The sequence below is a fragment of the Centroberyx affinis genome, unplaced genomic scaffold (assembly GCF_046629955.1).
Source record: "Centroberyx affinis isolate AG114_WGS23_722 - 3 ecotype Tasmania unplaced genomic scaffold, CSIRO-AGI_Caff_v1 ptg005077l_1, whole genome shotgun sequence".
NCBI classification, from domain to species: Eukaryota; Metazoa; Chordata; class Actinopteri; order Beryciformes; family Berycidae; genus Centroberyx; species Centroberyx affinis.
In genome coordinates, this window is record NW_027282510.1 from 20,758 (window position 1) to 48,178 (window position 27,421).

Consider the following 27,421-nt stretch of genomic DNA (forward strand, 5'->3'; position numbering starts at 1 on the left):
GAAAATAAATGGAGGCTGCCACCGGACTTCCATCCCCCCTCGACGGCGCCTCACGTTAGCCCCGGACATCGTAATGCGAAGGGACTTTGATGGTTGATGTCGCAGATTGAATTATGCCCTTGAGGAAAAGCTATTAGCTCAGTCAAGAGTCCTCATTTGTTAAATTAAAAGTGGAAATGACATGCGAGGAGTCTTTTCAGTGAATTAAAGTTGCAGAGAAAATGGATGCTGCTCCCCTGCTAAAAGGCAATAGTACAAAGGGAAATCTTGTGGAGGGAGAGAAGGGGAAAAAAAGAGATTTGGCGTCTGTTTAGTGACATCCATCTCCCCCCACTCTCGTTTCCCACTCAGTATATTTATGTTTCATAATTTATTGATATTGGGTTACATTTTTCGTAACTTACTGCCGTTTGCCAACACCCCCCCCCCCCCCACCACCACTCCACCCCCCCTCCGAAAAACCGGTCGCTGTCTTCCATATGGAGACCAGAATTAGGCCCTCGACTGCTGGAGCCGTGCCTCTCCGTTCGCGAAGGGCAGAAACCTCAACACTTTCAAGCCACTTCAAGTGAGATCAAGAGGAAAAAAAAGGGATGATTTAAAACACAGATGAACAAACTTTGGCGGTCGCCGCGCTCGGAGGAGACGAGGACCGAGGGCCCCGAGACCGAGGTCCTCCGTTTGGCAGGCCCGCCGCTAGCCCGAGGCCTCTTCAAAGAGTCCCCAGAACCCGGCACGTCGGCTAGGGAGACCACACGGCGGGGGAGCCGCTATTATAGCCTGCTATCACAGACTTACATGTGCGTGCGGTGTGTGTGTGCGTGTGTGTGTAGTTATGCGTGCGTATGCGCCGTGCGTTAGAGGGTCTAGGTGTGTGAGGTTAGGGTAGCTTGGCCAGTTCTGCCTCATGGCTCCGAATAATAATCTCCCCTCCGCTGTGCCACATTAAAAGCCTTTTTTACGCACCGGTTTGTCACTGGGCCTTCTCACTTCAAGAAAACCTGTCAATTTCAAACGCTGTTATTGCTAGATTTATTATTTAAGCCCCCATCTCCGTCCAAAGACAACACCAGAAGTAGTGAGGGGGGATTAAAATATCTTCCGTTACACTGCGCACGTCGCTGTGTGGCAAATTCGTCAGCCCCTCAGCTTTCACCCTTGAAAACCAACGTCAACCCGCTCTGAAATAGGATTTGTGTTTCCTGGGTTATTGAAACCGGTCAACCACAGGGCCTTTGAGGGTTTAACATTTTTTCCAGCAACGGGAGAGAGAGAGAGAGAGAGAGAGAGTGAGAGAGAGAGAGAGAGCGCCAGGGCTTTTAGCAATTAAACACCTCACCAAAGAAGACCCTAGACTTTGCAGAACTCCCACACAGTCAAAGTCGGGAATATTGTTCCATCTCGCCCTCCCAGTCCTCCTCTTGGGCAGTGAACTGAGGTTATACAGTGTCTTGTGACTAACGGATACCTCATTTCCCCCATTCCCCTACCATTGGCCACATTTATAGCCCTTTTCACTTTTAATGGATTACAGTAAGAGTCTCGAACGTTTAAAGACGATTTATGCCACATTTTGTGTTTTTTTTTTTTCAATTGGCGTTACTTGCTTGATGCCGGGATGAGTTTGGGAGATGGAAGAAGGGAGACAGTGTGAGGAAGAGTGCAGCCAGCGAGGGGGGGGGGAAGTTTTCCCTCGGACCTCTGGCTATCCGGACCTGTTTGTTTAATGCTTTATCTTCTGGACGCACTTTCGGAACGAACGGGCCCGCGGAAGAGCTCGGGAGAAGACGTGGGGCGCCTCGGAGTTAGCCAAGGCAATATCCTGACTGTCACTTTATCTCTCCCTCCATCTTCCTCCGCAGACACGGCTTACTGTAGATATTTGGTTATTCGGCCCCCCCCCCCGTCCCTCCCAACACTAATAAATACATGCCTCTAAACTTGTGTGGAGGTCTTTTCTTTCGACCACCTCCTTCCACCGCTTCCTCCGTCCCGATCCCTTCGCTCGCACGCCGCCGGGCCAAACAAAGACATCAACATCTCTTTCGCGTCCAGGGAGTAATTTACGAGGCGCTGACAGTTCGGAGGGAAGCGACAGAGCGAGAGTCTCGCCAGCAACAGGTCATTCAGCACCTAGCAGTGTGACAGCCAGTTGAACTACTGGACACACAGTCCACTACAACAAGCAGCTCTGTCAGACTGCAGGCTTTGGGACGTGTAGCGCATAGTTCATTTATTTAGGTTTATACTCGGCTTGCCATGTAGCAGACTACAACTCAAATTGTAGTCTATGAGATCTTTGTTCTTTTGGCAGCATCCGCTCGGTGCTAAGTGGTCGTTCTGGTGATTTTTGCACCGCACTTTCCTGGAATTGTCGATGAAGTTTGAGGCCGTTTTCACACCTGCGCTTTTAGTCCGGTTAAATCGGACTCTGGTTCGTTTTCCCCCTCGGTGCGATTCGTTTGGGCAGGTGTGAACACAGTCATCGCACTCGGGCGCGGACCAAAACAACCGCACCGAGACCCTTTAGAGGAGGCGGTCTCGGTCCGGTCCCGAACGAACTCTGGAGCGGTTCGTTTGTGGTGGGAACGTGATCCGACCTCGATCCGACCCAACTACCAGGTGTACTCAATTTACTCTGCAAGTTTGAGCTAAACGGCTCCTGTAGCCAGGTAGAGCAGGTACAGCAGGTACAGCAGGTATAGCCAGTATAGCAGGTACAGCAGGTACAGCAGGTACAGCAGGTATAGCAGGTACAGCAGGTACAGCAGGTATAGCAGGTACAGCAGGTATAGCCAGTACAGCATTTTCAAGGCGTTTCCTCGACGTGCATTCGGCATTCTGCTGGTACAGGTTTGCCTGGTATATTGCCCATATAATTACAACAGTTATGAGCAAATGCCAACTCTGCCGTTGCTCCATGTTGCATAGCAATGTGCACTAGTCCAGAACACAGGACCTTCTTCCTGTATTTACTTTCTTGCTCCCGCCCCAGACACATCTGACCAATAAGCGGAGTGAGCGTTGTCACGTGGTTTGTAGTGATGCATTTTGGTTCGCTTGGATTTTTCTCTGTGTGAAAAGAAACCGAACCAAGGGGAAAATGCTCCAAGTTTACAAACTCATCAACTGATTCAGACCAGAGCAAACGAACTATAGGTGTGAAAACGCCCTGAGTTTCTGCCGCTCACGCTAACCACTCAGTTCTTTATGCGTTTATTCCAAGCCAGAAACATAAAACACATCACTTTTAATGTTGATTATTATTACTATACGTAGTCTAGTCTATTTCTTTCTTAGCCTCGTCTTTCTTCCCAACATTTGAGCGCAGACATGAATGAGTGTGTGGCCTCCGTACCAGTGCGGTTTCCCCGGGTCAAGGTTAACCGCCCCTCTGGGAGCGCGTGACACCGCCGCGGGTCCTCAACCCATCAGCCCGCCGCACGCCTGATCTGCCGCGGCCGCGTTTTTACTGTCCAGGTTGGTTATAAGGCCGGACAATAATACCAGACCCCGCTACTGTTCTCTGATCGCTTCCATATGGGGAGCCCTATCGCAGCTGAAAACCCTTTCTGCGTCCGCTTCCTCTCAAATGGTCCTGACATGCTGAATAATCCAATAACTCCCAATAAATTCTCTCCGGCGGCTAGCGCAAAGTGAGACGGCCAGGGGGAAGCAGCTGGGAGGCCGGTGTCATGAGGTGCATGTTCCAGCGAGCGATAACTTTCATGGTATCTATTATTTTATCCGCCGGGATATCCTTGTGTGCGTGCGGTGCGTCTTAAAGGAATAGTTCACCCGAAAATGAAAATTCTGTCATCATCTCCTCCCCCTCATGCCAGTTGACACACAGGTGGAGTTTGTCCATATAACACACAGGGAGGCTGCCAGCACAACTCCATAGCAGCCTTCTCCAAAACAACTGAAGTCAGTGGGGACCAGTTCTTCAGAGTTCCAAAAAGACCTACAGTATATTTACACCATCATTTAGTGCAAATCTGAACTACAGCTGATTGATTTGCAACAAATAATGGTGTATAGGTCTTTCTATTCACAGTGTGATTGTTTGGCTGTTTTTGTTTTGGAACTCTAAAGAACTGGTCCCCATTGACTTCAGTTGTTTTGGAGAAGGCTGCTACGATTTCACCTGTGTTTCATTTGGCATGAGGGTGAGTAGATGATGACAGAATTTTCATTTTTGGGTGAACTATTCCTTTAACGGAGACTCACATATTCATGCGTTTAAGGTTTCATGTATGTAGTCTGTTATGCTCATAGGAAAACATCCTGTATATGAGTGCAGGCTGTCGCATGTATCGCTATTGCGCAATCAAATTACTGTAGTATTCAAACAATACAGGCAGGTTTACCATACTAAGACAGAAGCACACTCTGCTTCTTCTCTTCTCTTCCACATGGATGCGGTCTCTCCTACATACAGTCCACTTCAGACTGGAGGATGATCTAGAATGATGGATGAATTTCATATGGGGATTAGCCAAGCGGGAGAATATTTAGCGAGGCATACGCTTTGACTTTTGGACCGGTTTTTCATTTTCTGAATATTTCATGCATAAATATTTTTTTTCTCCACATTTCAGTACAATGGAACTTGTGTCAAAGCCGAATGAATTTTCTCCTTTTCCGCGCCAAAGAGGGGCATTTTATTTGCAGGCATTTTCAGTGTTTCCCTTGCTGAGCTTCTCGCATGCGATGCTATTAAGTGAAGTTTGTGTTTTGTTTTTTTTGTTTACAGATGCTGCTGTGTAATTTTCACATACCTGCCTCTAAGATGTTACATCTCATGTGTGTAATACATCTTGAAAGTCATCCAAAACTCTCTCATCACAGCTTTTTCTAAATCGGCTTGCCTTCTGGTTGTTACCCTACACGGGGCGAGCGTCATGTGTTTGAATCTTGATTTTAAAGGTGCCAAGTGTTGCATTTTAACATCAATAAATCATTAATGCATTCGTTTTCAGGCATTAGTGTAATTACGGTACACAAATGAGACCTTTGCCGAGTGGTTCTCTACTGGCCAAAACACTTAATTTTACATTCGTCGAGTCAGATTTAGTGAGAAATCTGCTGGACTGCTTTAATTAAGGCGGATGGAAAAATCACTTCCAACATGTTTAACCTCTTCAATACAGCCAAAGATGCCGGGGAGGGGGGGCAGGAAGCAAAAGGGTTTATGGGAAATGTGGCACTAACAATACCACTGCCATAACATAGAGATTAACAATTGTCTTGGACATGATCTCATTTGTTTACATTAAGTAAACCAAGGTATCACAATTTATTTGACAGTGATATATTGAGGTGTAAAAATGCGACACGGCACACCTTTAAGACCAGCCCCTGTACAGCCATTTTCACTTCATCTCCACCTCTTTTTCCCCCTCTTTTCTCCTGAAGCAAAGCTAAGCCGCCCCCGCAGATCTCGCCCAGCAAGTCCAGCGGCGGGGAGTTCTGCGTGGCTGCCATCTTCGCGTCCTCCCGCTCCTGGTTCCTCACCAACCCCAACATGAAAAGAGAGAAAGGTGAGGCCGAGGTCACAGCTGCTCCCGGTCTGCTTCCCCAGACACGACACGCAGCTCACGACAGAACATGGCCGAGTCAAAACACGACTCCGGCAAGGTCACGACCGCGAGACACGATCCCTAGAAATACTTAACTACCTTTAAGCTTGACCTGTGACCCGCAGTTGTTTCCTGATTATTTAGAATGTATAATATGCATATTTGGCACCCACGACCTTTAATCCCCCGACCTCCTCACAGATCAGTCCAGGCAGTCGGTCGTGGACTCGCTGTACATCCTCAGCTGCTACGGCAACCTGGTGGAGCACGTCCTGGAGCCTCGGCCAATCAGCACGGTGCAGAAGATAAGCGACGACACACCTCTGGAGCTCAGCACCTGTCCGAGGGCCTGCTGGACTCTAGCCAGGTAAGACCACGTTCACATGTTCTGCTGTATTGGAGAAAAGTGTTGCCTCAACTGCATCTAATTTGATAAAGTGGGTCACACATAATGCCTTTTAGGCTTTGGCCAGTATCCAATTATATCGAATATTACAGTATTTTTTGAATATCACAGCATTTTTCACGGTATCGAATAACAAATTTTAATAATATTATATAAAAAAAAAATCTGCAATAATAATCATTATCATTAATAGTCTAGAAATAATAATAAAAGCACCCCCACCGCACCAAGATGCTGTAATATCGCATATCGGGATATTTTGGCGGTACAGCATCGCTATATAAAATTTTGGAATGGCTGCTCCTTATGACTTTAATGTAAAAAAAATATTTACAGAATATTTAAAGAAAAAATCCGAATAGCGTGAACAGAACCTTACATATCTCCACGACCAATCAAAAAACTTGAGATAGAAATGGACACAAATGGACTCAAAATACACAATGTGCAATATTAGCTTGGATAAGATGTATAGTGATGCTAGGGCATAAATCCTAGCATGTGTACCGATGCTAGGGCACAATTCCCTGCGATCAAAGGTTTTATTGGACAACATGCCCACGGTACAACATGCACTCCGGACACTTACACATATGAATCACCACACTTGGGGGGGGGGGGGGGGGGGGGGACGGAGTCCATTTGAGGCCCAGCAGGGTGAAATGTTCTCTACGTCTGATATGCACTCACTCCCATAATTGATTTGTTTTTTTCGGAGCAGGACGCCGCAGTGGAACGAGCTGCAGCCACCCTTCAACTCCAACCATCCCCTGGTGCTGGCCTCAGACCTGGTGCAGTACTACCAGTATCTCCTGGCTGGTAAGTGCTGCATCAGCCTCCCTCTGTGTGTGTGTGTGTTTGTTTCTCTGTATTTACTCTACTGGAATGGGTATTAACAAGGTCCTACGATTCTATTGAGATGTGTCGAGAATGATACATTGCAAAACTTGTTGCATTTAGATTGACCCCGACTACTCATGTTTCATCAGAATATTCTGATATGATCATCTGATATGATTTGTTTAGGGCACAAACTGCACCAAATAGTAATTTCACTTGCTTATTTTTTCTTAATATTTCACAAAAGAGGACATAATAAATATATTCTATCTATCTATCTATCTATCTATCTATATGTTATTATTGTAAACATGTTGACCCCAAGAAGACTAGAGGTTGTTGAAGTATCAGCTAATGGGGATCCTGATAAAGAATAAAGCATAATCATAGAGCTACATGTTTATATTAAGCAGGGTAATTTATTCACATTTTTAGTAACAGGCTGTTGATCAGGCTGTTATGGATTTGTTGTGATTAGTATTCTTCATATCATATGACAAAGCTTGCAGACAATGCTACATAAAGAAATAAAAAAATCTATAGCTATGAGAGCAGGATCCTTGATTGATCTGGGCATTTTTTTATAGCTTTAAAATTATGCTCTAGTATCAGTTATTATGATTTGCAAAATCTATTAAATAGATAAATGCCTGATATATTGATGGAAGGATGCATTTACCTAGCCTTCATATAGTGTGTGTGTTCATTACATGTATAAAATATAGCTCTCTACGTACTTGGATTGCGTTGTATCGTGGATGTTTGCACTTGTGTGTACATATGGATACAGTGAGTTCACATGTATTTTCATGTGTATCTTTATTTATTCATACACTGTAGCCTCGCACACTCTCACATGACCACGTAGGACCTCTGTGTGTACGCACCATTAGTCAAGGGGACGCCACCCATGCCCTATTGATTTCCCGTGTGGACTCCCCGTTGAAAGCCGGCCCTCACCCTCTTATCGGTGCCTCATGCTGGGAAGAGACCCTCTCCATCAGCGGGCCATAACTTCTCCTCTCCGCGAGCCTTCTGAGGGAGATGAGAGTCCTCTGAGCTTCCTGTCAGAGCGGCTCCGGCCCTTTGTCGCCCCCGCCCCGCCGCGTCGCCCCGCCCGCTTCGGGACAGACGCCCGCGCTCAAGACCAATTAGCGGACGCCCCTAAACTCCCTCCTAATTTAATAACAAGTACAAAGAGCACGAAAAGCACTTTAAGTTGCCGTCTGAAAGGCCAGTCCGCAAAGTCGTCGGCGGAGTGCACTCGGATGGCCACACACACACACACACACACGGGATCAATCCGTTCCCCCCCAGGAATAAGCCCGGCGTTTGCGCTCGCTGCCCTAATCGTAAAGCGGCGAATCGGTAATTAGCTCTCGCGGGCGCCCTCGGGGACGAGCGGTAGCCGCGTTTAACGCTAATCGCCCCGACTCGTCTCCAGCCCGTTCCGCTCCTCCGGCCGCCCCGGGTCTAACTGGTAGGATATTTTTGTCCTCAAATTAGCGCTAATGGTCCCCTCCTAGTGTCAGGGCGATGAGGACGCGTCGGCGTGATGGTGTGCGTCCCCTCTGCCAGCACGGGCCGAGGTACTGGGGCCGCATTAATGAGCGAGATTCATCGCGGTTAACATTTGCATCCAATTAAGCGATAGCCGGATGATGCCCCCCCCTCGTCTCTTCGTTCTGTTAGCGTGAACCGGACGCGAGGTCGGGACGGTCCAGCCCCCTCTCTGCCCACACTTCTTGCGCTCCTGCCATTTTCCCCCTCCGGCCCGGGGCGTCCCGCACACCACCGCCGCCGAGTGCCACCTTCCATCTCTGCACTTTGCACTTTGGGCTTGGCAGAGCGAAAGAGAAGCGATCCAGGAGTCCATTTGACCCCGGGGGCGAATACGCCGCGGCATACGCCCGGCCTCTCACCGAGCGTAAAGATCGGGACAGAGGCAGAGGAGGCTGAAAACACACACACACACACACACACACACACGCATTCTCCTCCCTCCCTTCCCTCGCGATACAAACTGCGTTATCAAGGTCTAGTTTGCATTGTCGATCCAGCCCGCACGGGAGAAAAAGGAGAGGAAGGGAGCGAATTGGAGAAGTGGCCTCGAGAGAATTCAATTTGGGAAGTTAAAGACAAGAAACAGAAGCTTCCGAAGAGAGTCAGTCAATGGGGGGGGGGGGGAACGGAACGTCTATATGAATATCCCTCCCGACTAATTGTCCAAAAAACCTGAACGCTACCGAGGATCTAGCGGAGGCGGGGTGGAAGGCGAAGGAGGGGCGGGGGGGGGGGGGTTGACTGACAGGCCGTGGTCTCCGGTCTCGCGGCTCTATATTGGATGACCCGGGCTGATTAAAAATGCAGCATGCGGGGAAGGGATAGGAAGGGAGGGAGGGAGGGAGGGAAGGGGAGAGGAAGGGCCGGGGTCAGGCCAGACCGGAGCCTCCAGGACGGGAGGGGGGAGGGGGGGGTGGGATGATAAAAGGCAGCGGTGGCGCCACTTCATGGTCACTATCTCCACCTGTCCATCTGTACAGCAGCCACTGGCAGCACTCAGCCCCCAGCGGAGGACGGCACCGCGGCACCGCTGCCCGGGCGAGATAAGGGGAGGGCGCGTACACACACACAACACACACACACACACACACACACACACACACACACACACACACTCGGTACACACTCGCACAGATGAGGAGCAGGATACTGTAGTACGAGAGCTGGCTTTATAAACGCGAGCCAAGTTTTTTTTTTTTTTGCGTTTTTGGGGAATCCTCTCTCTCTCTCTCTCTCTCTCTCTCTCTCTCTCTCCTCTCCTGCAGACGAGGTGATCAAACCCTCAATGAGGCCTCAGTGTTTCTGCCCGTCTCTCCAGGAAGTACCCAGAATTAGTCAAACGGATGAATGGGTTCTGTTGTCTGTTGCCCCAAGGTGTCGGGAGCCGGATAAAAAAAAAAATAAAAAAAATGCGGCTACTCTAATCCCTAGAATAACAGTGGCACCGCTCTTTGATGAATGTGCGGTTTTCACACCCTCATTAGCTGTGGGGGGTTTTTTTCCCCCACTCCCTGCATTTAAAAAAAAAAATTTCTTCACGGGGGCAATATTTACCTAGCTGTCCGCGATATGTTTTCCGACACCTCTTTCCCCCCTCCGCCCCTTTCGCCGCAAAGTTGCTCCGAAGCAAACAAGCCGGTGAATAATTTACCGCCCGGATTTTTCTGCCCGTGCTTTTCGGGCCCTCGCCCTCCTCCCCGTACCTGTCATATAATGTGCTAATTGTGGAGCGCCCGGCTGACCGGGCCCGGGCTCGGCTCGGCTATTCTCTCGGGCTTTGAGGCCCGTGACAGGCCGGCCACGGTCGCCCCCGTCAATAGCTCTAATTGCCCTGGAGAGAGAGAGAGAGGGGGCCGGGGCGAAGGCTTCGGAGCATCAGGCGTTTGGTAAAGAGAAACCGTGGCGCCATGACTGGGTCAGTAATCAAAGAGAGAGAGAAAAGGATGGAGTAAGTGGAGCACCGGCCTGAATGCGGGGAGCCGTCAGTCAAATAAGTCTTGAATGATATATAATGACTAAGCTATGCCAGTCTGTCAGTACGCCAGCACCTATCTGCCAAAAGGGCTACTGGAAAGAGGAAAGCGAGAAGAGAGGAGGAGAGGAAAGTGAGAAGAGAGACAGGTGGAGGGTAGGAGAGAGAGAGAGAGAGAGATATTGGCAACGCCGTGCGACTGGCAACCGAGTACGAGGGGTCAAAGGGAAGAAAGGAAAAAAAGACGAAGCAAACAAAATGAATCTTGGAAGAAAAAAAAAACAAAACATAAATGAAAGAGATAAAGTGGAACAGAGAGAGAAGGAGAGACGAGACGAGACGAGGCGGCTATCCCTGTCCGCTCTGCAGCCAGCTCTCCACATCTATCAGATCGTTAGCCCCCTTATCTGTCCCTGGAGATCGGCCCGTCCGGCCCCTGGCCCCGGGCCCCAGGGGTCGGGCTACATCAATACCTGGCCGGCCTTTGTTCTTGTTCTGCCTCCCCGCTTCACTGCTCTGCCTAACAGGCCACCGGCTACCGGCCTTCAGCGCAGTCTGTTTCCCTGCTCTGCAAAACACCCAATTCCTCACAGTCAATAAAGACTCTGACACAGACGGCTCTGTTATACAGCAAAGCCAGATAGATTGTTTTTTTTTTTGTTTTTTTGGGGGTTTTTTTGTGTGTATGCATGTTTACACTAGTGCAAAAAAGATCAGGGCGTTCCTGAAGGGAAAACACTGATAGAAACAAAATACACCTCAATACGGCATGCTTTCAGTTATTATTATGGGCGGGCTGGAAAATGTAATTTTTTTTATGAATATGATGCAGGCTTATCTTTCACATCAACCATCACCTAAGCAAATAGCCTCTAATTCACGCTTGGATTGATTGGCTCAGTTGATTGATTCAGTTTATTTTTCTGTCGTTGCAGGTCTAAAATTGGTTTTGTAATTATCTTGCAGTAATTTGCATTGTGTGTGTGTGTGTATATATATACATATGTATATAGGCCATACATTCAAACTCCTCTCTGAGTGTTATCCAATAAGTTTGCACTTAAAAGATTTTCTCTCTGTCAAATTGCATTGACGTTCCGTCTCTTAAGAGAGCCAGTAATGAGCGTTGTAAAAAGCAGCAGACCGAGAGGCTGACTAGCCGGACACTAAGATGGGCAGATATGCCTGTAACTGCTGGGGTCAGTCTGTCTCCTGACACACACACACGCACACACGCGCGCACACACACACACACACAGAGGATTGTCTCTTTGCTTGACCCATGGGGATGACCACTAGCTCCCCACACCGGAGCCTGTCCACGACTCTGGCCAATGAAAGCCCCCTGGAAACCCGATCCAGCCGGCTGACCAACTGCTTCAGAGCATCAATAATTAATTAGGGAACAGCTATTGGCCCCAAGGGTCAGAGAGCAAAAGAGAGAGAGAGAGAGAGAGAGAGAGGAAGAGAGAGAGAGTGGGTGGGGGTGTGGAGTCCTGATTTTGTTTAATAAGTAACACAACACAGGCTTTGTTCTTCTCTCTTCCATTTTAGCAGGACATGAGAAACCTCCTCCTCCTCCTCTCTGTGTCTTCTCTCTAGCTCTCTCTCTCTCTCTAGGGTGCTTGCTGACTTTTTAAAAAGTCTCTAAATTGAAGGCCTTGAAATGTTTTAAAATGGCTCGCATATAGTTAGTAGAAGCTTGATCACATACGTTCAAATGTTTAAATGCATACGCAATTTAAACCGATATCATTTTTGAATGTGTAAAAATGAAATTTGCCCAAGTAAAACAAAAATCTGATGTGCTGGTGCATTGAAATGATTTAAACAAATATGAAATTTTGGCCCCTGCATTCCACTACCGTCTGATTAACCAGTGGGGATACTCAGATTAGGATTTTATGTGACTATCCAATCAGAGAGCAAGGAGATCTCAACCAATGGGAATGTCGCCACCTCTCTCTGTCCCGTTTCCTCTCTCACTCCATTTTCCTCTTCCCGTCTTTCTCGATCCCCTGATGTTTTTATAACACCGATGGATTTAACAAGACAAGGGTGTCTGCAGGTCCTTATTAAGTCTTACATTGCATCTAAAATGAAGGCCTTGGAAGGGCTTTAATACACATAATTGAAGCCTTTTGAGCCTCCTTTACAAATCTAGAGGCCTTGGTGATGTTGTCTGTTCAGGGTTTGACAATTTTTCTAGCAGGCAATCAACCTGGTGATGCAGACCTATATTCTGACAAGGTCTTTCAGTTTTTTGTCACGAAATGGGTTTTAAAATGGTAATCAGACCACCTGTCAATCAAACAGTGTGTCCAGTTCCTTGGATTTTTCTGTTGATGAAGTTTGAGTTTCTATAGGTGGCATTCAACTCTAAAAGTGGCATCAAAAGTATTACTTTTTTTCTAGCTGAAACCTGCAGGTTTAGTTTATTTATTTAGTTTATTGATTAGCACAAAGGAAGTGAGGAAACAAAAGTATATAAAAACAAACATAGCAGGGATTGTGCAGGAGAGGTAAGAAACCCCAAAAGGCTTATAGTAAAAAAAAAAAAAAAAATTACAATTTATCCTAATACTATGGATCTTTTTTTCCTTAACATAATGAGATAAAAAAGAAGAAGAAAAAACAAATTAATAGGTACCAATGAGGTATGAGGTACCCTCTTTATCTGTCTTTTTTTTTTTTTTTAACTCTGACACACCCACTCACACACACACACCAAACACATTTCAGCAGCAGGTGTGAGAACTGTGTTATACCATAGAGCTTGTAGTTCATAATGTGGATGGATGTGTGCAAAGGGGTGGGGGGGGTGGGGGGGGGGGGTCTTGAAGAAGCATTCGTTACAGAGGTGTCAAACACACAAGAATACCTCCATAAGGTGTGTGTGTGTGCGTGTGCGTGCGTGCCCCCAGATGCGAACTTGACAACTTTATTAGCCATTCCTCCGTCAAACAAACCCCCCCCCCCCCCCCCCCCCCCCCCCCCGTCCCCGAGGTGGAGGAGAGAGAGAGAGGAGCCGCTTCTACACATTAGGCCTCATTCTCCACGCCTGCTTATTCGAGCCTGCAGGAGCCCCATCTGTCTCTGGCTCTCTCTCTCTCTCTCGTTCTCTCTCTCTGTCATACACACATGTTCTCCCTCACTCACACTTACTGTACACTTGCTTTTTCACACACTCTGGCACGCATATGCCCGTATGAGAGGAAGATAAACATTAAGCTTCGGATGTGGTCCGGTCAGCATTGTCCAACTCAAATATATGATATGATGCAGTTTGATCGGTTACATATTTATTGTGTAATTGATTAACGCTGCACTGGTTGTCTATGGGAAGCCTGAATTGATTCTAATGAGGCGTTTTGATCACATGCCACACAAGTATGCATGAATATGGATGTATGGTGGTATTATTGTTATCCTGGGTTTCAATGGAGAGATTTAGTATTTTAGTAGTATTTTTATTTTTACCGTAATGGCTCTAGCACACTTAAATAAGCCAGTTGTGGATTATCATTTTCCTCCTCATGCTAATTTTAGGTAAATGGCTATTGCTAATACATGATCCAATACCCTGCTTTGACTTATCAGTTAGCTTTAGCATGTCTCTCTCCCCTTTGGCTTTTTACTGCATTGATGTCAGTAGATGCTTTTCCACCCTGCAAGAATACAATTCTGTGGGAAACATTGAGCACTTGTAACGCAGGCCTGCCTCCAAAACCCATATTGGTTGAAACCCACATCCGGTACTCATTTTATTTGTATGTGTGTGTGTGTGTGTGTGTGTGTGTGTGCGTGTGTTCTCAGCAATGCCCCCAGGAAGCCCGGGCCCCATCACGCGCCACGAGTCGTCGGACAGCCTCGCGTCGGACCACAGTGGCCAGGAAGACGAGGAGTGGCTCTCCCAGGTCAGACCTCTCCACCTGCACCGGCATTGCGGTGACATCACATCAGTCTGTGCCGGCCATCCCCCGGGGGGTGGGGGGTGGGGGGGTGGAGGGTTGAATATTTGAGCTTATCCATCCAAACACAAGGTACCGACGTGTACTTAGATTCTTTGTTGTATACACACAAAACATTTGAACAACATCCCACAAATACAGAGACATAGGGGACACGGAAGCAGTCCCCCCCCAAAAAAAAAGTACAGAAAAAACAGAAAACACACAAGAAACAGTCACAAGAGCGTAGGTTAAGATCTTTATCTCAGCTTCAAATAAATGACCTATGTTTTAGGCCTACAACTAGGCTACATTTACAGTTTCAGAACTTTCATTACCTACGTTCAATCAGAAATAGGCTGATTTTACTAACTTTTTCCGACACTAACAAGGTCCTAAAACATCTTCACTTTGGTTTTATGAAACCTGCATATACCCTGATGGAGCTTCATTCTATAGCGATTATAACCGATCTGAAGCAGAAATTGTTCCCATATCCCAATAAACTGTTTTTTCACATCACAGACTTTGGCCATCGGAGACAATTGTGAGTTATCGCAAATCCAACCATAGCCGTTCTAGTGTATAAAGCATATTTGGCACAATGATACAGGATTGGCACAATGATACAGGATGTTGCAATCATAGTACAACCAAGACAAGAAAAGAAAGTGAAGTTATCGCATTCCTGCTTTATCTCGGTGCAAGTGAAAAAGTCAAAATGTTGTTAGTGAATTTGTTTGGTATTGAAACGATGATTCAAGTCTTGGCTCTGTGTCTTCTGCTTTGATTTGTTACACAAGAAACATTTTAAGATCTGGGGCATTCTGTCTTCAGTTTTTTCCAAGTTAACACAACCTTGTCATTTAATACCTTTAGTCCTATGTTGTGTTATTATTGCAGTCGACCAGGATTACTTTATGTCTTGCTTTCTCCCAATACCAACACAACAGCCTAAATGGTGCTGAAACTTCCAGGCGCATTACCAAACATACAGTACGCACGCCCCGCTCTTTTCAGCTTGGTTTACCCCCTCATGGCACTCAACCCCTGGTGTCGGCAGGTAACCCATTACATTTTTACCATCAATAATTCCACCGCATGCATAATTGAATGGGTAAAAATGCACCTCACTTAGCCTGCAGATGCTGTGGTTAGTATCTGCCATGATAGTTCGCCAGGAGCAAAACTATCCATCGCACCAAAAGCCGGTGCTTAAGCCCGGTTCCTGGTAACTCCGTTTGGGAGTGGGGGTAGTGAAGCATTTGTCAATAGTTGTAGATGTTGCTTGTTTGTAATAACTGCTTCTAGTATCCTTTCTAAAAACCTTTTGGAACTAGCTCTTGTGGAAAATAGATTTGTCAAATCCCCACGTCTCTACTAGTCAGACATCTCGCATCGCCGTTCAAATTAGAATAAAAAGACCCAACCAAAATAGAACATTGGTTTCTAGATCAATTATAGATAGTAGCCTTTTGAGTCCAGTCCCTCCCAAAATTTCATATCAAGCACAATAGTCTGGTGGGTCGAGAAATGCTAAATACATATAGGCTAGATTGAATTAGAGGCCAAGTACTGCCTTGTGGATTTCATTATATCATATCAGTTGCCTTCATTAGATTATCGGCAGGCATTTTGGCGTTGGGTTGGGATTTGGGATTGATCGGCCATCCCCTAATGAAATGTGAGGTTTGTGACCCGCCGTGTCAGTTGCTCAGCCCGCTGCGGCGCTGTGTCATTTGCTGCCTATCAGCGTTAGTGGCTCTTACGCCGCACAAAGCCTCCCGCCCTCGACCGAGTGCAGCAAAGTCCACTCGGCGTCTCATCTGTCAATTTTGCCCTGACGAAAACGGCTCGCGACACGTGCGAGCTGACGGATGGTCCCGACATGTTGTTTGACTTTCCCAGTGCATGAACAAATCCACTCTAGGCAACTGTTCATCACTCCGCTCAGCTATGGACGATGGATCCTGGTCTTTGTGCGCTCATCCGTGTGTCACTTAACGATATCTCAGACGCCACCGATCAGATTTTGACAACATGTTTACTGCTGCATTTTCTGTTGAACGGGTTGGATGTTCGTACAGCAGGCATTGCCCATCCATTAGCATGGGATAGCTGCGGGTAACACGTGCCGTCAGAGCAAAGCCGAGGCAATATGTCGCCCTGTCCGGCGAGACGGGGGTGGGAGGTAGGGGATGGGGGGGGGGGGGGGGGGGTCGACACTGGGCCGCAACATCTGGACCCTCCACCCCACCGCAAAGAGAGCACACTGGCAGCTGTTCAACTCTGTGGCCGGGCGTGACACTGATGGTGTTAACTGGCAATGCACACACACACACACACACACCAACAGACACATAGTGACAATCCTCCTCCCTCCTTCCGTGGCCTAATTTGCACAGCTGTGCCAGACCACACTTGCACACACACATACACACACACACACAGAGAAGAATTAAGAGAGCGTAAGCTGTCACTCTTGTCTGGGATGTTCGCGCCTGGCAGCCAGAGTGGAGAGAGAGACTGCGAGATGAGAGATGGGCCGAGGTGAGAGACGAGTGCGTACGAACTAAAGATAATGAAATGTGAGCGGCGAGACACCGAGAGGCGCGTTAAGTGCTGCGGGGAGTTGAAAAGTCAGAGTTAGCGTGGGAGAGCGGTGGAGAAAAAAAAAAACGGGAGTCCGAGGCAGGAGACGGTTCGTCAGTGGATTCAAGGCGAAGAGGAGACGGAGAGAGGAGGAGGCAGTAATAGTCCGATGTTTATAATTCACCCCCCCCCCTGCCCCTTTCCTATCCCTCTTTCAGCCAGTATTAGTGCCACTCAGCATAAGCGCCGACGAACCGGCCTGCCACGCTCACGCCATCTTCCTCTCCCAGTAGGCTTCACCTCACCCTCGCTGTGTCTCCGCAAAACGCGACGCTAATGTCACACTTCTATTAACCCTCGGGGAAGTCTTCCTCCTCCTCCTCCTCCTCCCGCCCTCCAGCACTCCGAGCACACCGCAAGACCTTGACTGGCTCTGACATCATCATCAGACTTTCAGCGGCGCGGCGGCGGCGCGGCGGCGGCGCGGCGAGCTTTTAGTTGGATGTCATGTAACTGAGTTCATCTGAGCTACAGAGGAGTGCACGGGGGTGTTGGAGTATTGGCATGTACAGCAACACCAAACCACTCTGTCACTTCCACTGACAACTCCTCAGAGGAGCTGAGAGGCCGTGTCCTCGGCTGACTGCTAATGCATTAGGAGTAAGAGCCAACCAACATGGCTTTTTGAAGACTGATACTGATATTTTTGGATTGAACAGCACTCCAATATTTCTTGCCCATGTCCATTATCTTTATTATCTTTATCTGACCATTCCATGCCCCCAAAAAATGGCAATAATTTAGTGTTTCCGCCAGAATGTTAATCTTGGCCAGTTATATATGAAGACATCATCGGAATACTGTAACTCAGTGGTTCTCAAACTGTGGTACGGGTACCACCAGTGGTACGTGGAAGGCTGCCAGGTGGTACGCCAGATGACTCTGGTGAAAAAACCCTCTGAAACCATTACAGTGTTTCTAATTTCTTAATTTGTGATTTACCAGCATAATCAAAAATTTTAGATAGACTTAATGTTTTCATATTTTCAATTTTACCGTTTCAGTCCGCACACCACCACATACTTATGTTGGCACTGCCTACGCGAATTACATATTTTATTTTTATTTAGGCTATTTCTCCTTAACCAGGTGAGTCCCATTGAGATCTCCATCTCTTCTGCATGCATATGCGCTCGTACCGCTCATTGGTACTTGGATGGTTTGCTTTGATCAGAGGTGGTACTTGATTCAAAACGTTTGAGAACCACTGCTGTAACTGGTTTGAATGTCAGTTTGTTATTCAGTATTAGCCTTCCACTGTCATATAATGAAGAATGTCATCCATAAATGCTTATATGTGAACCGTACAGGGGTTGACATGATTTCCCAGACTGTTCTCCCTGCTACATTCAATAATTTAGCTGTTTTCGTGACAGATACTGCTGCAAGTCAGGCACCAACTATTGGACCTCTTTGTACCACTGTTAGTTGCCTCATGTTGCTTTGAAAACTCACATATAAAAGTGGTGATTCAGAGCTCTTTTAAGCTCTTTTCATCAGTTATTTCAAAGTTAAAGTCCTTATGCTTAAGTGTTTTCTCCACCCTCTCTAGAGTGGGCATAAATAATGCAATTTAGAATGAAAGCACAGCAATGTTATGATAATTTCCCGTTACACATGTCCTACCCTGTACATGTAAACAGCAGCGTAAAGCTAAGACAGTCCGCGCTCGTCACCAACCCGTACCTCTGTATTCCCAGGTGGAGATTGTGACCCACACGGGACCCCACCGGCGGCTGTGGATGGGCCCCCAGTTTCAGTTTAAGACCATTCACCCGTCAGGCCAGACCACTGTCATCTCTTCCTCCTCCTCGGTGCTTCAGTCCCAGGGTCCCGCTGACGTCCAGCAGCCCCTCCTGGACTTCGACACCGACGACCTGGACCTGCACAGCCTCAGGTACCTAAGCAGCATCGAAACTACTGCAACCATGAGCTTTGGGCTTGAAACTGCACTGTAGATTTGAATCTGTCTAAATCCTGCGACAGAGAAGAGCGTACCATCCCCAGTTACTGAGACACCATAGATTCACCTTATTTGCCTAAAATTGAATATCTGGTATTCTCCGGTATGAAGTGATCACATTTGCAGTTTACTGACATCACGTTACAGGATTTCTGGGTATTGAAGTCCTTAAATTTCAAACAGTTACCTCTCGCTGCCATTTGAGGCCGCCAATGTGCGGAATTGCCTAGTAAAGCTTTAAAGAGTTGAGCCAGGCCCCAACCTGAGCAATAAAGTCAGATTTTCAGCCCAACTTTGGGTCTGGTCCTGATGTCAAGCCCTACACAGCAGTATCTTTTTTGGTTTAAATCTGCAAGGTTTAGTTTGAGTATTTTGAGGCCTTCAACATAGCTGAATATATCTTAACTCTTGCCCCCACATGGTCCTTGGTAAGCCAAGGACCAAATCCATAGCAGTGGCTCTCAAAGTGAACCCAGGGACCTTGAGGGGGTTCCAGGGAGTCCTCAACTAATGAGAAATAGTTCAGTACCCCAATTAGAGATGTACAGTATAGGAATGACTATTCTAATCCTAGGTTTCACTCTCACCCACATACAGTCTAGAGAGTTCTACAATTCAGTAGGCCTACTAAATAATCAACAACTAAAATCCTCCCATATGGCTCCCTGGGACTAAAGATGATCAAATGGGTTCCGTGGGGTCTAATGAGGGTCTATTTGGGGATCTGGTACATTAAATTGATTGCGAGCCCCAATCTACCCCACCAAAAACAATGTGTGTGTGTGTGTATTTGTGTGTGTAGGATCCAGCCGGTGCGCTCAGAGCCAGTTAGCATGCCCGGCTCGTCAAGGCTGGTCGCTGAACGTCGAGGACAGTCCAACATCATAGATACTGGATCAGGTAGGACACATGGCTTCTACTCTACTCTGTTTTTTTTTTTTGCTTTACACTATGTTCCCAGCTCCAACTCTTTCTACTCTTCTCTTTTCTCTTAACTGTTCTGTTAAACTGTGGTCCATATTTGATTCATGTGTACGTATTCCTAGTCAACACTGGGAATTCTCCAAATAGGGTAGATGCGCCATTCTGGTCTTTGTCAAGGCTCTAGGTCTTGCGGGATTTAGCATCATGGCCAACTTAACAAGAACCTTAACAAGTTCTCGTATTTTTCACTTTTCTCAAACTTGCTTTCAAATGATATATGTCTCAGGGTAAGAATCACGCAGACAGTACAATCTCACCTGCTTCATATGCTTCAAACGTGCCTGATTGGAAGGACTTCAGCAGCTGTTTGGAAGTCCAGACCAAATGTAGTCAAAATGTGGGACAATGGGTCAATGTTCCAAGTACCAAGTTTTTGGTACATTGTCCCATTGGTCCACTAAGTGATGAGAACATAGACATCCATGTGTCCTTGGTAGATAGATCACTGGCTCCAGTGCTTCATGCTAAAACTTTAGCATACGCTGTGTTGAGTGACAGCAGTGCCTACTATCACTCAACATAGTGCATGCTAATGATCTAATGGGGACACATGGATGATTTGGGTGTCTATGTTCTCATTGCCTGACAGGGAAGTTGAACAACTGCACCATCTCCAAAAACTTGGTGTATTTCTTTTACTGGAGCAAATGTGAAACTGCCTGTTTCACTGATGTTTTTTTTTTTGTTTGTTTTTTTAATGCATTAACATTACATCTAAACCAAACATGGTCAAACCAGGGTCCTTTTTGTGTGTTTCCATTAGACACATCTATTTCTGTTTCAAAAAAATATATTTCTATGATTAGAGCTCATATAGCTATTCCTTCATATTCTTACTATCTTGATTGCACTTTGGTAGCAGCCTGTTGTACTGGAGTCACCATGTGTGTAAAGGTAAAGTGATTTCCTTAGCTCTGTTGTCTAACACTGGGACAATCCCATCCAAGTGGATTACAAGTGGTCTGTCATTTACTGTAGCCATTCACTACCTCTCTCTCACTCTCTCACACACACACACACACACATCCACACCCGACAGATATGTGGATTCCCCTCTCATGTTCCAATCCGCATCCAGCTCCCCCCCCCCCTCGTTTGCCATCCCATTGTTATGCGGACGGTGCCCCCTGTCCTCTAATGAAATCTACCGCGATCGTCTGAATAGGCCTCTAATGTCTATCCAACCATTGGATTACATTGATTCAGTTTCAAGTGATTTTGATAGCGTCCCGCTCTACATGTCTCCTTTCATCTGGTTATGATGTTAGGCTAATCCAATCACACGCAGATCAGAGGATTTCCCCTTTTGAAATATATCTTTTTTACTCCCAAGGTATAATGCTGTTACGCTGGTCTTGTGAGCGCGCGTGTGTGTGTGTGTGTGTGTGTGTGTGTGTGTGTGTGTGGGTAGTCACTGTCAGCGTGGGTGAACAAAACAACACTTTACGCGTGACATTTTATCCTGTGGCCTTTTGTTTGATAAAAGAGATAAGGAGGGGGGGGGGGGGGGGGAGATAGCGGCGTCTTCGGCATTATCTGCTGTGTCTTGTGACGGAGACGTCGCTCATCTGATCTGCCCCCGGAGCTGACTGATGGAGCCGCAGATAGCCCGCTCCTGGCCTTTTTCACTCTCGGTGTCAAACAACATTCGCGGCGTGTGGCACCAAAAAAAAAAAAAAATGGCGTGTCACAAATGCATAGTTTTGCCGTATCTGATTCCGTCGCCGCTTTCCTCCTTCCGCTTTGGACGCGTATTTGCACACATACTTTGCACAACACAGAAGTAGAAACAATGGATATGGTTAGACCGTTATATCGGTTTGCTGATACTGGCCTTTTATTAAAAATCGGATATGCGCCAGTCGGTGTTGTCCACCTCCGATATGATGCGGTTTGTAGATTACATATTTATTGTGGAATTAATCCGGTAACACTTTACAATAAGGGTACACTAAGTTAAGGGTTAGTTAATGCTTAATAAGGGTTAGTTAATGCTTAATAATGCTTAACAAGCATTAACTTAATGCTTAATGCTTAATAAGCATTAACTAACCCTTAATTAACCCTTAATTATAGATTACATATTTATTGTAGAATTAATTTGGTAACACTTTACAATAAGGGTCACTAAGTTAAGGGTTAGTTAATGCTTAATAAGCATTAACTAACCCTTAATTAACAGTTAACTAATGTGTATTTTACTAATGGTGTTCATGTTAACTAAGGCATTAATTTATACATTATTTAATAGTTTATAAAGATGACTTAAATAATGTATAAATTAATACCTTAGTTAACATGAACACCATTAGAAATGATTACAGGCACATTAGTTAACTGTTAATTAAGGGTTAGTTAATGCTTATTAAGCATTATCTAACCCTTAATTATTGTACCCTTATTGTGAAGTGTTACCATTAATTCCAAATAATGTGTGAGCGCACATTCATACTAGGGTTATACCGATGTGTCAGCTTGCAGATATTGGCCATTTATCAAAAATCGGATACCGGCCAGTCAGTGTTATCCACCTCTGTGATGGATATGACCCAGTATTAGTTGTAGAAGTAGTTGTAGCAGTATTGATGCACTGAGTTTCAGTGGAGAGTTTTAGTGTCCCGTTTCATAGGCTTTTTTCCCTCCTGGCACAAATACAATTCTTGCCTCCTCCTCTCTTCTCCTTCTGTATGCCCAGAACTGTATCTGTCCTTCCTCCTCCGCCCAATGCCCTTTCTGTTTTCAGCCTCTCCGACACTCGCTCAGTCTGGAGAGAGGAGGACAGAGCCAGGCGGAGGGATGGAGGTGATGGTTATCAGTGTGTGTGTGTGTGTGCGCGTGTGTGTATGTGTGTGTGTGCTGGGAGGGTTCGCCGCTGTGTCCTGCCACCGCCTTGGCGCCGTCTCTTATCACACACACACATCACTTTTGTCTTACCTTCTAAAGAACGCGCCCATGTGTGTTTGTGTGCGTTACGGTTTGAGCGATATGGGTGTCTGAAGGCCGATACTGACATGTTTTGGACTGTAGCTGATATTTTGTGCCAATATATCTCTAATAAGAAGGAGAAAAAGAAGAAAACATATCCATGTGTCATTCGAATTCTAATGTCTCATTAGAATCAGTTCAGGTTAAGGTCTGTGCGACATTGATTTAGGGCTAGGATAGGATATCAATATATATCACGATATGGTTCATGTATGCAAAATCAAGTTAAATAATCAAATTAATGTTCATCTCAGTGAACCGAATGGTAATGTTAGGTGTGATGTCAGACAAAACAGAAATATTCAAATAATATTCCTACCATACCTCATTTTATGAGAGTTTTGAAGTAAAATTTGCTTGTCATCATCAATTCAGACAGCAGAAATGTGTGTCCCGATATCAAAATATCTTCATATCATCACGATATGATTCCACTGAAAGACGATAAACGATAATATTGAATTATCGCCCAGCCCTACATTGATTACATACAGTATGTAATCAAACAAATGACATCATATATCATCGGATATCGTTTTTAAGAAAAGCCCAATATCGGCTCCGTGTAGCAGTCTGACCCTCCTTCAGAGACAGCGTGTGTGTGTGTGTGTGTGTGTGTGTGTGTGTGTGTGTGTACACCGACATAATGTGTAATTCACGCAATTTCGCGGCGCTAACACCCCGTGGGCCCCTCCGAGTCGTGATCCCTTACCCGGTCCCGTTTGAATGGGCGCATTTTTTTTTTTTTCCCCCTCGGCGAGTCCCCGGGCCCCGGGCCCCGGGCCCCGGCGAGGCCATAAAAAGCCGCAGTATTCCCCACAGTGACTCACTTACAGTCAGTCAGTCTCCCCAGTGTCTGCTCCCATCTTATCTCGGGCCCATACACTCTTGCTTATCTCTGCCCTCCCCGAGGTGATAGGACGCCGTCTGCGTAGGACACACACACACACACACACACACACACACACACACACACGCGCCTGGTTGCCTAGTTGACTCAGCATATCTCTCTGTATGGAAGGCAGGGACAGAGGAGGGCCAACGCCAAAGCCACTGTCTCACTTTCCAAGCAGCCTCAATATACAGGATCAATGGGACGTGTAGCCGTTATCAATACCCTCCTATCTGGTCCCCGAGCCTTGCCGCGGGGTGTGTGTGTGTGTGTGTGCAAGCGTGAGTGTGTGTGTGTGTGTGTGTCTGGAGACAGCCTCAATCCCAGCTAGACTACACAGTGGCGTTTTTTTTTTTTTGCGGCCCGGGAAGGTTGTATCAAGAAAGAAAGAAAGAAGAGGAGACAGACCTGAAAGAGAGATAACGCGGCAAGACTTGAGTATTTAATCTTACCTGTTTGTGTGTGTAGTGTGTGTGTGTGTGTGTGTGTGTGTGTGTGTGTGATAAATCTCCCGGTGCCTTTTCAGAGCCCTCTGTTGCTCTGTTTTGACTCTCGGGGGGAAGAGGAAGCGACAACAAAAAAAACAAAACAAAAAAAAAAAAAAACCTCATCCGTGTCGGCAGCCATGTTGTTGTTTTTTGTTGTTGTTGTCGTCGTCGGTGTGTGTCCCTGTCTTTGTCGCCGTGTCTGTGTCTTGCTTGTCTCTATCTGGGTGTGTGTGTGTGTGTGTGGGTGTGTGTGTGATTTATCTGCAGCAGTGAATCAGTGATAGTGTGTTAGCTGGCGGCAGAGCAGAGCAGGCAGGACGAGATGGGGTTGGCTTATCACAACAACACACTGAAGACACTTTAGAGGGCTACTGGACTTTGGCGCTGGTGTGTGTGTGTGTGTGTGTGTGTGTGTGTGTGTGTGTGTATTGGAGTTGGACCGATATACTAGTTTGCTGATATGCGGGGGCCGATATTGTCTTTTTATGAAAAAACAGGGTCTGGCCCAGTCGTCGTGGCTCACCTCTGATATGATTCAGTTGGATTGATTACATGTGTATTAGAATTGATCAGTGCTACACTGGTTGTCTATGGCAGTGGTTCTCAACGTGGGGTCCGGGGCACCACCGGGGGTCCTTGAGGGGGATTCCAGGGGGTCCCCAGCAAATTGATGAAGTGTTAAACTTCAGCATTATTTCATTTACAAGAAATGAAATGTAGAAATGATTATTTTGATCATACATTCACTGTTATCTCTCTACCTACAACACAGATAATCATGGAAGTCTGGACAAAATCATATCTAACAATAAAAATATGCTCAGATTTTTCTCTGAGACACAAAATCTCATCAAATGGGGGTCCGTGGCCCTAATGTGGATGGAATGAGGGGTCCTTGATATGAAAAATGGTTGAGAATCACTGGTCTATGGGACTCATATGAATATGAATATGACTATTTTATTCTAGTGTTTTAGTGTAAATGCTGTTTCAGATGAAAACAGTCTATGGACTATCGGCATCTTAAATCAAAACTATCAGTATCAGCCTTCTGAAACCCATATCTGTCGATCCCTACTGTGTGAGTTTCGGTCTCACACACACACACACACACACACACACACACACACACACGCATACTTTATGTTTGCCCTTGTGTCTTCAGCCCGGTGCATTAGCAGCATCCTGTAAAGCAGTGAGTTAATCAGTGTGGGATCAGCAGCTATCAGCCATTAGCCACATCCACCCCACATTATCACAGCTCCGCTACCTCCGCCGCGTGGTTTAGGGGTGTTTTTCGTGTGTGTGTGTGTGTGTGTGTGTGTACGTGTGTGTGTGTGTGTGTGTGTGTCTTGTACTCCCATCCTAACGAGTATCCAAATGCCCTCACCGACATAGAAAGATGATGAAAATGGAAGGTTGCTCACAAATATCTCAATACAACCATGTTTGTGTGTGTGTGTGTGTGTGTGTGTGTGTGTGTGTGTGTGTGTGTGTCACCTACACAGTGCCCCCTTGTCCCAGCGACCCCCACCCCCCTCCCCCTTACCACCGCCATCACCCTTAGGCGAGAAGGGGCTTTCCTCTGCGCTATTGTATTCAATCGGAGGCTGGCAGAGAGAGAGAGAGAGAGAGAGAGAGAGAGAGAGAGAGAGGCATGAATGGATGAATAAAAAAAAAAGAGGAGGATAGAGGTGGTGCACCCCCCCCACCCCACACACACACACACATATACACACCCCTTCCCTTCATACCTGAGCAGCCCCTTAAAAAGGCACCGGGCACCTGTGCTGTGGTATTTTTTCCCCCCTTTCTCTCTCTTTCTTTCTCTCTCTCTATCTCTCTTTTTTTTCCCCCCCATACACACACACACACACCAGTAACCTATACCCCACAATTACCTCCCAGGCTCATAAAGGGCCCTTGTATTTTTTTTTTTCACTATAGCGGCCCACACTGACAACAGTGACCATACAGGCCAGAAAGATACCTGGCCATCCGATCTCTTCCTTAAAGACAAATACCCTCATTTCCCGTGACCCCCCCCCCCCCACACACCCCCACACTCGCTTCCTCCCCATCCCTTCTCTCCCGTCTTTATTTTCATCAATAGGCACCTTTGTCACCGCCCCCCCGCCCCCCACCCCCATCCATCGCCTTAGGGTGCGTTCGGTGACCCGTCGGGTGGCGGCAGGGCGCGACTCGACAGCGGATCTCTTCGGTCATCGCTCCTTTTATTATTTAATTCTTTTTTTTTTTTTTCTTTTTTTTCCTTTTTCGGGCATCATCGACCGCAATCGGGCAAATGGGAGAGAAGGGAAGGAGGGAGGAAAAAAGGTGTGGAGGGGAAAAGCAGGGATAGTGAGAAAGAGAGTGGGTTTCCTGGAATTCCTGGAATATCTCCCGGAGGTTCGAGAGGTGTATTCCAGACGGAGGAAGTCGGGGAATTCTGTTTCGCGGAATGGCTTTTCCAACTTGTTCGACACATTCGATGGGATGTGAAGTGATTCTCAACCTTTTTTTCATATCAAGGACCCCTACTTTAGTCCACATTAGACCCACAGACCCCCATTTGATGAGATTTCGTCTCTCAAACCCAAACCTGAGAATATTTTTATTGATAGATATGATTTTTTCCAGAATTCCATGACTATCTGTATTGTAGGTAGAGAGATAACAGAGAAACTATGATCAAAACAGTCATTCTCCTACATTCTCTATAGTGTTAAATTCTTGTGAATGAGTTTAACAATTCATCAGTTTGCTGGAGACCCCCTGAAACTCCCTCAAGGACCCCCGGTGGTCCCCGGACCCCACGTTGAGAACCGCTGCCTTAGACGGTTGTCAGGCCGACCAGAGTGGAAGCCAGAAAAATAACAAAAAAATACTGCAAGGAGGAATATTTTTAGGTCATGGGCTTCGTTTTGGAAAGTCATGGAAAAGGGTCAGGTGGCCGAGTTCAACATCAGCCCAAACAAACACAACATCTTCTACAGTATTCATATCACAGTAAAAAAAATCATAATAAAAATCATAATAAAACAGCTTAATGAGACTGTTTTTGAAATAGTGGCTCATATTAACAACTATTCAATATCATGGGAATCATATGCCCCCATGAATCGTGTCTTTTAGCACTTTTTT

At 46.4% G+C, this 27,421-nt stretch overlaps 1 protein-coding gene across 1 annotated transcript in view; it reads left to right on the forward strand.

Annotated features, from left to right (window-relative positions):
- Positions 1-19,828, forward strand: part of LOC139666635 (BCAS3 microtubule associated cell migration factor-like) — a gene marked incomplete at its 3' end in the record, with an annotated part of 30,038 nt that extends 10,210 nt beyond the window's left edge. Inside the window, exons 2-7 of the mRNA XM_071545922.1 lie at positions 5,419-5,543; positions 5,784-5,949; positions 6,710-6,807; positions 14,180-14,280; positions 18,666-18,862; positions 19,731-19,828. Coding sequence (XP_071402023.1) covers positions 5,419-5,543; positions 5,784-5,949; positions 6,710-6,807; positions 14,180-14,280; positions 18,666-18,862; positions 19,731-19,828 — 785 coding nt within the window. The remainder of the gene's footprint in view (positions 1-5,418; positions 5,544-5,783; positions 5,950-6,709; positions 6,808-14,179; positions 14,281-18,665; positions 18,863-19,730) is intronic.
- Positions 19,829-27,421: the final 7,593 nt, after the last annotated feature.